Here is a 12,446-nt window from a genome sequence, read left to right on the forward strand (position 1 = left end):
GACATACTGTTTCTGCTACATGCCTTTTCTACAGATACTTCCATGGGCACTGTTCTTCTGAATTGGTTTCTATAATTCTCGCTCTTTCAAAACAGTCCAAACACGTGCTGCCACCAGCAAACTTCCATTTACTGTCCAACTTCAAACTCACAGAGCCAACTTTTAATCTTCCTCGTTTATTCATTGAACTGCCATTTTCGGGAACAACCCTCCTTCATATATATTTCCTGAAAATTACAGTCTACAGAAGTTCAAGTCTTATGTAAACAGATATATTCTCTCGTCTTCTCAACCTCCAACCCAAGCATGGTAAAAAAAAGTAAAGTGCAGCCATTATCAACCCACTGCAGGATGGAAGCCTCCTCAACAATTCATGCTGAGGGAAATGGACCGTAATCTGCCACGCTGGTCCAGTGCGGGTTGGCAGATCGACTGTATTCAGCAGTCAGGGGCTTGAACCCAGGTCTACTCAAAGAGCGTGTGCTACTGCACTCCCGCTCCTGCTCACTCGGCTACGGAGGCTGTTTCAAGCATGGTACTAAGTACTATAGATTCTTCTACCACTTGTGTTTGGGGTTTTCATTGAAAAATAAATAAAATAATAATTTCAGCAAAATCGCTTAAAATCTGTCATTGCGGGTCTCTTATTAGGTTCACTGAGTAAGTCTGTTTTTTAATTTGGAATCTTAATAATACTTTTTTAGTTTAAAATTTTAAGAGTAACAATTATTTTTTGGGTTCACAATAATGCAGCACACACATACAAAAAAAACAAAAAATGCCCCTTTCTTAGTGTTGTGTGCCTATGATAATCTTCGGGGGAAACTGAGGATCTTGCGAAAGTTTCAGAGAATACCTCAGCCAAAAAGGTTGAGAACTACTGAGTTAATATATTCATTGGGTTATATGACAAATGGATATAATCCAATGCCTAATTATCATGAGTAATTTATTAAAATTATTTTTAACGTTACATAATTCTTCTATTTTATTATTTATTAAAATAATTATTTCTATTCATCTTGTAAGTTTATTTTATTATTTATTAAAATAATTATTTCTATTCATCTTGTAAGTTTATTTTATTATTTATTAAAATAATTATTTCTATTCATCTTGTAAATTTTCTTTCAAGGGTCAAAGAAGAACCTGGAGAATCAGGGTCAGGAGATAGTCATACTACTCTCTCACAGATGTCACCCAATCATCAAACTGCAGAGTATTCCTATTTGGGTCCATTATCAAGTAGTACACTTTATGGTCATAATGAAGATTGGCCATGGCAAGAAGATCAGTACAATCATTACACGTATCTAACCCCAAGTACTACAACAAATCAAGAACCATTAGATTATAGTATGGGATCTAGTATGTTTCCTTCTAGTGAGGAGAGTATGGAGGGAAGTGCTGTGACATGTGGAGTATCAAATGGACAAGGGCAAATAAAGAGTGCAGAAGGCTATAGAGAAGATGAAGAAGTAAGAGATGGAGAGTTTCCGGGTGGGAGTCAGGTATTTGAAACATTAGGACAGGTCGTAAAGCCAGATCCATTCCAATATGAAGATTTTGATGACACCCCACCACCACCACCCTTACCACCTCCACAGCCAAAGAAACGAGGAAGAAAGAAAAAAGATTTCAGTGAGAGTAGGTAAGGGATATAGTTTCTGTTAACTAATTTTTTGTTGATCAAATGGGATATTTGATATAAACAGAATGATGTAAAATAAACAGATCTATTTTATTTTTTTAATTACTAGGAAACATTATATTTCAAATCTTATAATAGTGTGTTAATCAATTGTCATTTGAAAACAGTATCAAAAATTTGCTTATTGAACTTTTGTTATCTGTTCATAATTATTCTTTTCCCTAGGATACATTGCAAAATTACTTAGTTTAGAAATGGAAGATTTACCTCTATGATGTCTTGTAGAACACTTCAGTGCTGATACTCTCTGTAGTTGAATAATTATACAAATAGATTACATGTATTCTGCTCCCTCGTTGACAAGATCAGCGATCCAGTGCACCCCCAGAATCAGAGACCCGCGGTTACACTAGAATCCGAAAATGCGGAAACAAAATCATTACATTTTCTAAATTTCACCCTCACATGGGCTATGAACAAAATTCAATTCCACATATACAGAAAGGCCACCAACACTGGAATGCTTCTTCATTACAACAGCTACCACCTCTTCACCTATAAAGGATCCATCATCCGTAATCAATTTCTTAATGCCTACAAATACTCAACATCTGAATCAGCCCTAAACACAGAAACGCTAGAAAACAGATTTCAAAATAGAGGTTACCCCCTACCTATTATAAACAAAATAAGGATACAAGCAAAAAACAGATTATGCAATACCTCTCCTGTTATCAACAATAATAACATAAAAAAAAATTTTATTGCTTTACCGTATATTGAACAATGGTTCGAACAACTAAATAGTATTTTCAAAGACACACAATTCAAAATCATAGCCAAAACCCACAACGAAACTACATACTGCCCTAAAAAAACCACAAAGTCCAATCCTCTTCCACATTCCAATTAAATTACTTACTCTACAACGTATCTTGCAAGGATTGCAACTCCTCATAGCAGGGATTCACTCGTACACTCAATACGAGAATGAGACATCATTCAACACTGTTCTCTCATCCTGCTCCTTGTCTTCGTAACTCTCATTCCATGTGATCAGTGAAGGCCACACCTTTCTATTCAATGAAGCAAAAATTCTCAGCATCCGACATGATTACACCAAACTATTAATTTTGGAGACACTTGAAATTAAATTACATGAAAATTCAGTCAATGTATGTTGCCCCTACCCCTTCTCAGATTCATGGTCCTTCACGCGTATGCAACAGGATCGCAACTAATCTCCATGCTATAAAATTCCCCCGCAATTTCACTTTCCTGTGATCATGACCCTAGTCGAAAAGCCCCATCCGCTTCAGGGAAGTACCAAATTCTTCATTCTCTTAATTTTTTTGTTTTAATATTCATTTTTAAAGTATTAAGAGTATGGATTCACTATGTATTTATTTGGTCTCAAATCATTTAAATTGTTTTTAAAATTCGGATGTATTGTATTCTCTCGCTCAAAGATTGGGGCGGTGATTCGATGTATTTTGGGGTCCCCAGGTCTCCGATTCCGGGTGCATTGGATCGCTGATCATGTCTATGAGGGAGTGGAATAAATGTAATCTATTTGTATAATTATTCAACTACAGAGAGTATCAGCACTGAAGTGTTCGACACGACATTATAGAGGTAAATCTTCCATTTCTAAACTAATTTACTTATAACATAGAATATATTGAGCCATTGCTGCTCTGTTAACTATTAATTGCAAGATTACCTAATAAAGATGGTAGAACTATTAATGATGACATTGTTAAAAACGAATTGTTGTACAGTACACCTCCAAGAAAGTAAGAACTGAACACTGTTGCAAAACAAAACACACAAGATATGGCATAAACAAAATAACTACAAGTTACAAGAAGCATATTTTTGCAAGAACCAGATCCAATTGACCTAAACTATTAACAAATGAATATCATAGGCAGAAAGTTCTCCGTAATAAATGAATATATTCAGGATAACAAATCAGCATTACCAGTGATACTCTGCTTTGATACTCTGCTTTGTTAGATTATGGCATATGAGGTATTGGTCAGCAGCAGTAGCACATAATCAAAAAAGTTTGAGGACTGACCTACTATTTGAGAAATGAAGCTTACCAGTTATTCAGATGGACCTCCTTCAGAGTAAACTGCTGACACTCCAAAAGATTTGTGACTACCTTCAACACACAACCCATGACAGTATTCAGCAGTTTTGTAATTATGTCCAGGGGAAATTACCAATAAAATTCTACTATCACAATTGGACCAAATAATGTGCCAGTCTTCATGGTTAAAATTTGTAGTATATACTGGGTGTCATTGTTGAAATATCCCTATTTAGAGCTGTTCAGAGCACAGTGTTATGGAGGAAATGCCATAATACTGCTCCATGAATTTAGTAGGTATGTTCTTCAAAGAATGCAAAAAAAGAATCTCATGAAAAATAAAATTAGCTCTTTCCCTTCATAATCGAAGATGAGAAAGTAAAAATCGAACGAAACAAAACTTTAGAGATAAACATTATTTTTAAATAATGTGAGAATGCTGAGAGGGCACGTGCAGAAATAAAGAAATAATAATGTTGATTGTAAGAAAACTGTACACAAAAAATTAAATCTCAAGAAATTCTGGAATTTGTGTAGTGATTCTATAATGAATGTCTGAAAAGATTATTACTATAATTAATACCGCTTGTATACCACGTGAAATTAATAATATAGCTTATTAAGCTAATTGCCTAAATCACCATACAATTTAAGGTGCCGTTTCAGGAATCTTACCGATACCCATCATCAGACCATGTTGCTGTCAGATTCTTCTTGCCAATGCTCCCAGAACTTCCTCATGCACTTTAGATTTTTGGGAGCATTGACAAGAGGAGACTGACAGCAGCACGGTCTGATGATGGGTATCGGTAAGATGCCTGAAACATCGCCTTAAATTGTAATAGCAATTAGCTTAATAAACTATATTATTAATTTCACATGGTATATGAGTAATATCAATTATAGTAATAATCTTAGTGGAAAACAACCACGTGACATCCTTCCCTAACTACAGTAGACTGTCAAAATAACGGCACATTTGAGCTAATGGCATATTGAGATCAGATGTTTACATGCAGTGCAGATGTCTTGCAGTGCCGGGGAAAAAAACGGCAAGTCACGCGATCACTATTGTTTACGTTCACCATTTTGAAAGTGAGTTCTGTACTGATATTGCAGATTATACTGCTATTTTAAATTAATAAAAGTTAAGGCTCCTAAAGTTAATAAATCTCATACAGAGAAGAAAAGAAGAGCAACATTAAAGCTAGTGACAAACTTGATATAATCCAAACTATTACATTAGGGTCACCCGTTAAGTTAATTTATATACCCATACGTATTGTGTGTGTTCTGCTGGATTTGCCTGCTTTTCTGGAACACCAGTTTCTGGGGGGGAACCATTGCTATCTACACCTGAGACTGACTAACTCAGCCATGGAGTAAAAAAGGCCCATAAAAGTTCCTTGTGTCATCGACGGGATTCGAACCTGGGCCTTTTCCACCTGGTGTGGGGAGGATGATGTTTGTTTTTTATGTGCAGCTAATAAAATTGCATTCTTAATCTCTCTATTTCTTATTTAGCCTCCTTATTTCTGTGGTGGTGATCACAGTGTATTGATATGGAATTTACTTAAAGATGTAAAGATCAAAGAAAGTTTCTTCACTCCAGATAATTTTAAAAAAGATAAATGTAGTTACTCATGTGGCATATATTAGATGTCAAACAAACAACATTTTTTAAGCAGTAAATTGAAATAGGAGATACTGCATCATAAAGTTTAGAAAATTGGTTTACTTGTTAGATACAATTTCATTCTCAAATTTAAAAAAATAAAAAGATTAAAGAAAAGAATAGAAAAAAAGAAAATCACTTACATACCTCTATCAAATGGCGTTGTAAGTGATGAAGGGTTAAAGAATGTCATTTTGAGCAGCTAATCCACCCCATCCAGACTTTCCCTCAGCAACTCTTACTATCATCATTATCAGAAAGATGATGGTGATTCAGTAAAGGCAATTGCTAATGACTGTTTTGTAGAGCAGGTTTCAGAATTTTTATAAAAGAGGTGTTAAAAGCCTGAAGTGAAAAATATAACTTTTTAATAGTAAATAACTTTTTAATAGAAAAATAAAACAAAATTATAACTGGGAAAATTTTTTTTTTTTTTTTTTACTCCAGCTACAGCTAACACTAGGTCAGAGGAGTTTATAGTTAATCAGTTTGACAATGAATACAATTATTGACTATATTTATGGTCATATGGTCCACTGATATGCATGCACTGCCATTATCCTTTACTGGTATCTATTTTTTATAACCAAGTTGTGAAACATTTTGTTTGCCCTCTCAGTAGATAAGTCTAAATGAGACTGCTGTTGAAATCTGTGTGAGTAATCAAGTTAGGCATTTTGGCCTAGTTTGATCTGGATTGTTTTCATTTTTTTTTTTTTTTTTTTTTTTTAATTGTATTTGACTCCTCTACAATAAATACCTATAGACCATGTTGCTGTTTTACTATGGAAGGATTTTTGCAGTGAATCATAGGTCTTGAGTCTCACATCAGTAAGACTCAAGAAAACTATGGTTAGCAATTTGTATTCATCCACTGTAAATTTGCTGAACTGCTGATTAAAAAGGGGAAAAATATTTAAAAACCTGATTATTAGAAAATTTAAAAATGATAAAAATAATGAGATTTGATTTTTAATTTATTCAAAATTATGAAATGACTCACCAATAGTTCCAGATGAAAGCTTCTGGTCCCTGAGCTCTCATAATTGTAGGCATACAAGATAGATTTATAGATAAATATTTGAAGTGTATAAATTGTGTAGGACCCATAATATAATTATTGGTTTATCAACATTTTTAGATAAACAGTAGTATTATAATAGAAAAAAATTATAAAGTAATTCAATTAAAGCAAATAGTTAAGTTTGATTTAGTAGTTTTCTTTCTTCATTTAGCATTAGCATTCATTTTTGAGTTATGAGATTTTATTGTGGCCAAAACATTTTTACAGCCCCTCAGTGCTCTGTCCTTTCATCCTTTCATTTGGGCCCTTTTCATCATTTCCTTTTCATCATTTGGGCCTTTCATCATTGCTATGCATAAATTGACATGACACCTTGAGATTTTTTAAAAATTACTGCAGTTGGTATGTGACTATCATAACTCAGTTCTTGTTTATGGCTGTTAATCATTACCAGGATATCTGAGTAATACAAGACTATGGAGATGGTTGTCTGCATTACTGTACTGGCCACTTGTGAAGTCAGTACAGTAATATGGACAACAATCTATATAGGCCATGTAAAATTTCATTGTGTTCATCTCTATGCCCTGTTCTTTTCCTATAGATTTTTTTTTTTTTTTTTTTGTAACAGTGAATTCAAGAGTGCTATTTAGATCTCTTCAGAACTCATGAGGTACAGGCTTTGCCATTTAAAAATAATGAAATTTTACCTGGCCACCATCCTTATTTGTTTGGTGCAGCTGGGTTTTTTTTTTTTTTTTTTGTTTTTTGAGAGTAAAGTACTACCAATAAGAGAAGGCAATGGAAAAACCTCAGAATGAAACAGTATTTGGTGAGCAGTATTGGGTATTATAGTTGAATTTACTCCTGCTCATATAGCAAAACAGCATCTAGTGACTTTGTGAAAACCTCTGGAAGCCTGATATGATGTTATTGGGTTACTTATTGTAGACAGAATTAGATATAACAAAAGCAAATAGTAGTTTCAAGCAGTTGAAGGACTTGCATAAAAGTGTGAGGAGGGTATCGTGTTTGCTTCAGTTTAGTTATGTAAGCAACAAAATATTGTAATTAATAATAAATAATTGTGTCATTCTCATGTGATTACGCAAATACTCTGACAGAGTATTTATGGCAAGGCTGAGCAGTTCTCATTAGATAGTATCTTTATGTTAAAATTTTTGTGTTGTTAATTATAATTTCTTTGTTTTAGGTATGAATATATTGGTACAGCAGATGGCATCAGACGCATAAAGCAGGAAAGAATTACAGATACCTTCAAACAAAGAAAGCGTACAGACAGATTTGATGGTCTACCAGAAGAAGAAGTAATGAAAATGACTTTACCTGATCATCTGGCACCAGGCCTTGACATTGTTATTGTAAGATTTTCGGTGGAGTTCTAATATTACATGAAAATTTATATGGACTTGTTTTTTTACCAGTAAACATTATATATGTGTATTGAAATAGATTTGGCTGACTAGATTTTGGAAAATCATGCCCAGGGTGTCTATAAAGTATGAAGCCAAGGAAATTGCCTTTCTTTAATAGAAAGACTGCATTTGTTCATTCCCCTATGCCTCTAAACTTCATTGTGCTCTGGTATTAATACCCAATACTGTTTGCCAAAAAATTTGCTACAATATCCAATACTGTTCACCAAAAAAAAAAATTTTTTTTGTTTTGTTTTGTTTTGTTTTCTGTGAAAGTAATTATGTTCAATGTTCTTTATATTGTTGTTTCAGTAGAATCTGAATTACCTGGTTTTATCATATAGTGTTATGTTTATATTAATATTTTCCAGTTGTCATTTTTATGATATAGCTCAGTAATGTGGACTGCAATCTCTACAATCATATGAAATTTCATTATTTAATTAATATTTATCTGGACTTCCTGTTGTTTTTAACCAACAGTCATTATACGTGCATTCAAGTAGATTTGTGAAGTACACTGAAAATCAGAAGGTAATTAGCATTAGCATTAGTAGAGGCATATGATGCAAGAAAGCAAGCTTATTCAGCATCAGACAAAAAAAAAAAAAAAACACACCACTCCCATTTCACCCCTCCGTTCGTTCGAAATACCTGTCCAGTTGAGCCTTAAATTTGTTTAGGCTATCAACGTCAACAACAAGTGATGGAAGTCGGTTCCACCAACCAACCACCCGCTGGCTAAAGGCACATTTCCGCACGTCTATCCTACATCTGTCTTTCCTCAATTTGAATTTATGCCCTCTCAGGTGATTATTCTGAGCAAGATGAAGAATCCCATTGGCATTGAGCATGCTCAAACCATTCAAAGCCTTATACACCTCTATCAGATCACCTCGCCGGTGCCTAGTCTCCAGACTCTGTAATTTGCAAAACTTAAGCCTTTCTTCGTAAGAGCAACCCTTTGTTCCATTCACTAATCTTGTTGCCCTTCTCTGTACCCGTTCCAGCAGCTCTACATCCTTCTTGAAATGAGGCCTCCAGACCTGTATACAGTACTCAAGATGTGGCCTAACCATTGCCTTATACAAGGGAATAATCACCTCCTTATCCCTGCTAGAAAAATTCCTGTATATCATTGACAAGACACCATGAGCTACTCTTGCAGCTCGTCTGCACTGCTCAGAGAACTTCATATCTGCCTGCACAATTAACCCCAGGTCCTTTTCATTCTCCACCACTGTCAGTGTAGTACCGCAGAGTTGATACGTTGCTCTGTGGTTACTGTTTCCCATATGTAGTACTTTACATTTGTCAATGTTAAACTTCATTTGCCACCTCTCAGCCCATCTGTTCAACCTTTCCAGATCCTGTTGCAGCAGCATAGCGTCAGTAGTGTCCTTAACAACCCTGCCAACCTTTGTATCATCTGCAAACTTGGACATTAAACTTGATATACCATCATCAATATCATTCATAAACACCGAAAACAACAACGGACCCAACACTGAACCCTGAGGAACTCCCCTAATAACATTAGTCCACGTTGAGCAGTGTCCATTGATTACCACTCTCTGTCTTCTACCACTCAACCATCCCCTTATCCATAGCAGCAATTTGCCTCCAATGCCACACTGCTCCAATTTGTGCAGCAGTCTTCCATGTGCAACGGTATCAAAAGCCTTTCTAAGATCCAAATATATAATATCAAAGTTATTCCCTGCATCCAGTTCTTTTGTGACTACATCATAGTATCCAATCAAATTGGTCAGGCAAGACCTGCCCTTAACAAAACCATGCTGCGTCTGAGCTATAACTGAATTCTTGTCTAGATGATCCTGCAGTGCTTCTTTAACCAGTGCCTCCATTAATTTACCTGGAACAGAAGTTAAACTAACAGGTCTATAATTACTTGTGTCAGCCTTTGATCCTCCTTTGTGAATTGGGGTTACATTTGCACATCTCCAGTCTATGGGTACCTCCCCTGAGTCCAAAGAAGCTCTCATAATTATGGCTAGGGGTTTGCTTACTTCCTTTGCTGCCTCCTTTAATATAACTGGATAGATCCCATCCACCCCAGGTGCCTTTTTTATGTTTATCCTCAACAATCTCTCCTCCACTTTCCTCTCAGTTATTACAAAATCATCTAGCTCACTGCCAATGTTTACTTTACCTACGTCATTCTCCTTCCTGAATAACTCCTCATGCGTGAATGTAGATGCAAAATACTCGTTTAGATTGTTAGCCACCTGAGCAGGATCCTCAACTGTTGAACCATCAATATCCAGTGGACCAATCTGATTCATCCCTTTCCTTCTTGAGTTTAAATAGGTAAAGAACTCTTTTCTGTTTTTCTTTGCATCCTTTGCCAAGGATTTTTCGTAGTCTGCCTTTGCCTGCCTAATCTCCTTTGTGACTTGGTTACAGGCCAACTTATATCTAACATAGGCTTCCATGTCACCCATTAATTTGTATGTATTCCATGCATTTTTCTTCTCTGCCATATATCTCATTAGTTCATCTGACAACCATTTAGGCCTAAACCTTGAACAATATTTCTTAGTTGGTATGTAAAGCCTGGTAGCTTCCAAGATTAGTTCCTTGAATGCTTCCCATTTTGAGTTTGCTGTTGGTAACATCATCAGTTGGTCCCACTGTATAGAATTTAAATACTGTCTCAGACCATCATAGTCGCCTTTACGAAAACAAAAACCCCCTTCCCTTTACCTCTGATGGTAGTTACCTCCATTATCAGGAGCATGTCTCTTGGCTAAGTAAATCATACGTAAGGATGAAAGCTTATTGGAAAAGTATGGGCCATATGCATTAAAGTCTCATAATCATAATCTCTGTTGGGTCATTATATTGATAATTATTACCATAAAAGCCCAAATATTCGTGGTTATCACATTTGGTACAGTGCCAGCCCAGCTCTTTGAAACAACAAGAGCCAACACTCTGGCTTGTCACATTTTAAATGTGAGGTTATGTTGTGATGTCATTATATTCAACATGCAAAGAGTGCCTCACAGTATGTGAGCACTTGCTTATGGTATGCAGCCTTAAGGATTAATGACTATATATATTGGTATTAGACTTTATAGCGGCCTCCGTAGCCGAGTGGTCAGGAGCGGGAGTGCAGTAGCACACGCTCTTTGAGTAGACCGGGGTTCAAGCCCCTGACTGCTAAATACGGTCGATCTGCCAACCCGCACTGGACCAGCGTGGCAGATTATGGTCCATTTCCCTCAGCATGAATTGTTGAGGAAGCTTCCATCCTGCAGTGGGTTGATAATGGCTGCAGTTAACTATTAGACTTCATATTCACGTATTCCTGAGCATACTTCTTTTTTTGTTTTTATGCATTTCTTTTCAGTTCAATTCATTCCAAATTTATGAGCAGTGGTGGCTCACAACTCTGACAACATGTAGACATAGATAGTAATAATAATAAGCAAGTTAAAAATACTACAAACATTAACTGGCTTGGATAATCTTGAAATTTTATTTAAAAAATAAAATCCATTCTTTGGTTTTTATTTGTTGAAAATAGATTAATAACTTTTTCATTCAAGTTTGGTGCAAGCTTTTCTCCATTGAAAGCATTGTTTGAGCATTTAGCCTTTCCTGATTCATAGTGTTCCTTAAAAATGTTTTTATTCTTTTTAATGTTGAATGGCAGCGTTCAGGCTCTGAAGTAGTCATCGGAATGGTCAAAAGAATTTTTATGAGTTTTGTAAGGTCACCAAGAACTTGGCTAGATTATTTTCTGAGATAAATTTCAGCAAGTCAATTAATTTGTAATAATTGTGTAGATCCTGTCTGCTATAGAAAACTTGTAATTCTGTCAGAAGTTTTTCTCTTTCAATCATGAGATATTCATCAGTAGTCTCCCTTACCTCTTCCATGGGCATTTTCGTACAAAAAATAACAAAGTTCTCCTTGTTAAACAATTTAGCAGCAATTAATTGCTTTGTAAAAGAATATCTCTCACCTATGTCAACACTTGACATAGTTGCATACTGCTTTCACTTCATCATGAGTGTTTTTGAAGGATTTTCACAGAACTTTGAATTTCTGATTTTTGTTGCGTTGCATTGTTCTTCACAAAATTTCATATAACTCCGTTGACTATATATTTAGATTGAAAAAGCTGGTGGTGCTACAGTTCCGCAGTGCCTACCAGTGAGCCGTTTATGAGGTGATTGGTATTTTAAAATATTAACATAGAACAGAGTGAAAAAATCCCCAAGGAAAGGAAAAGGCTACTATCCAAAGAATCAGCATCAGTTGCAGCAACATAACTTGGAAACTTGGAAATGGATAAGAACTTCAGAAACATGCTGAATGGCTCCTGTATGAGTAAATGATAAGCAAACTAAAATTAGACAAGCAAACCAAATATTGAGCAGCATGATTGTGTCCACTGAAAACTATTTGTGATTTTGATACTCAAATTTTCTGAAAGAAAGATCTAGGGGGAAAAATATGAATAGTTTTTGCTACAAAGGCAAATTAAAATTGGAATTTGAACAAACATTTCCAGACTTTTAAGTGAACTA

The 12,446-nt window shown here is 35.4% G+C and overlaps 1 protein-coding gene across 1 annotated transcript in view; it reads left to right on the top strand.

Moving 5' to 3' along the window:
• Window positions 1-1,358: 1,358 nt before the first annotated feature.
• Window positions 1,359-12,446, top strand: part of Tdg (Thymine DNA glycosylase) — a 156,477-nt gene continuing 145,389 nt past the window's right edge. Inside the window, exons 1-2 of the mRNA XM_090389716.1 lie at window positions 1,359-1,651; window positions 7,662-7,830. Of these exons, the coding sequence (XP_090245842.1) occupies window positions 1,359-1,651; window positions 7,662-7,830 (462 nt within the window). The remainder of the gene's footprint in view (window positions 1,652-7,661; window positions 7,831-12,446) is intronic.

Source organism: Mastigoproctus giganteus, chromosome 1 (assembly GCF_048544385.1).
Source record: "Mastigoproctus giganteus isolate SK-2022 chromosome 1, ASM4854438v1, whole genome shotgun sequence".
NCBI classification, from domain to species: domain Eukaryota; kingdom Metazoa; phylum Arthropoda; class Arachnida; order Uropygi; family Thelyphonidae; genus Mastigoproctus; species Mastigoproctus giganteus.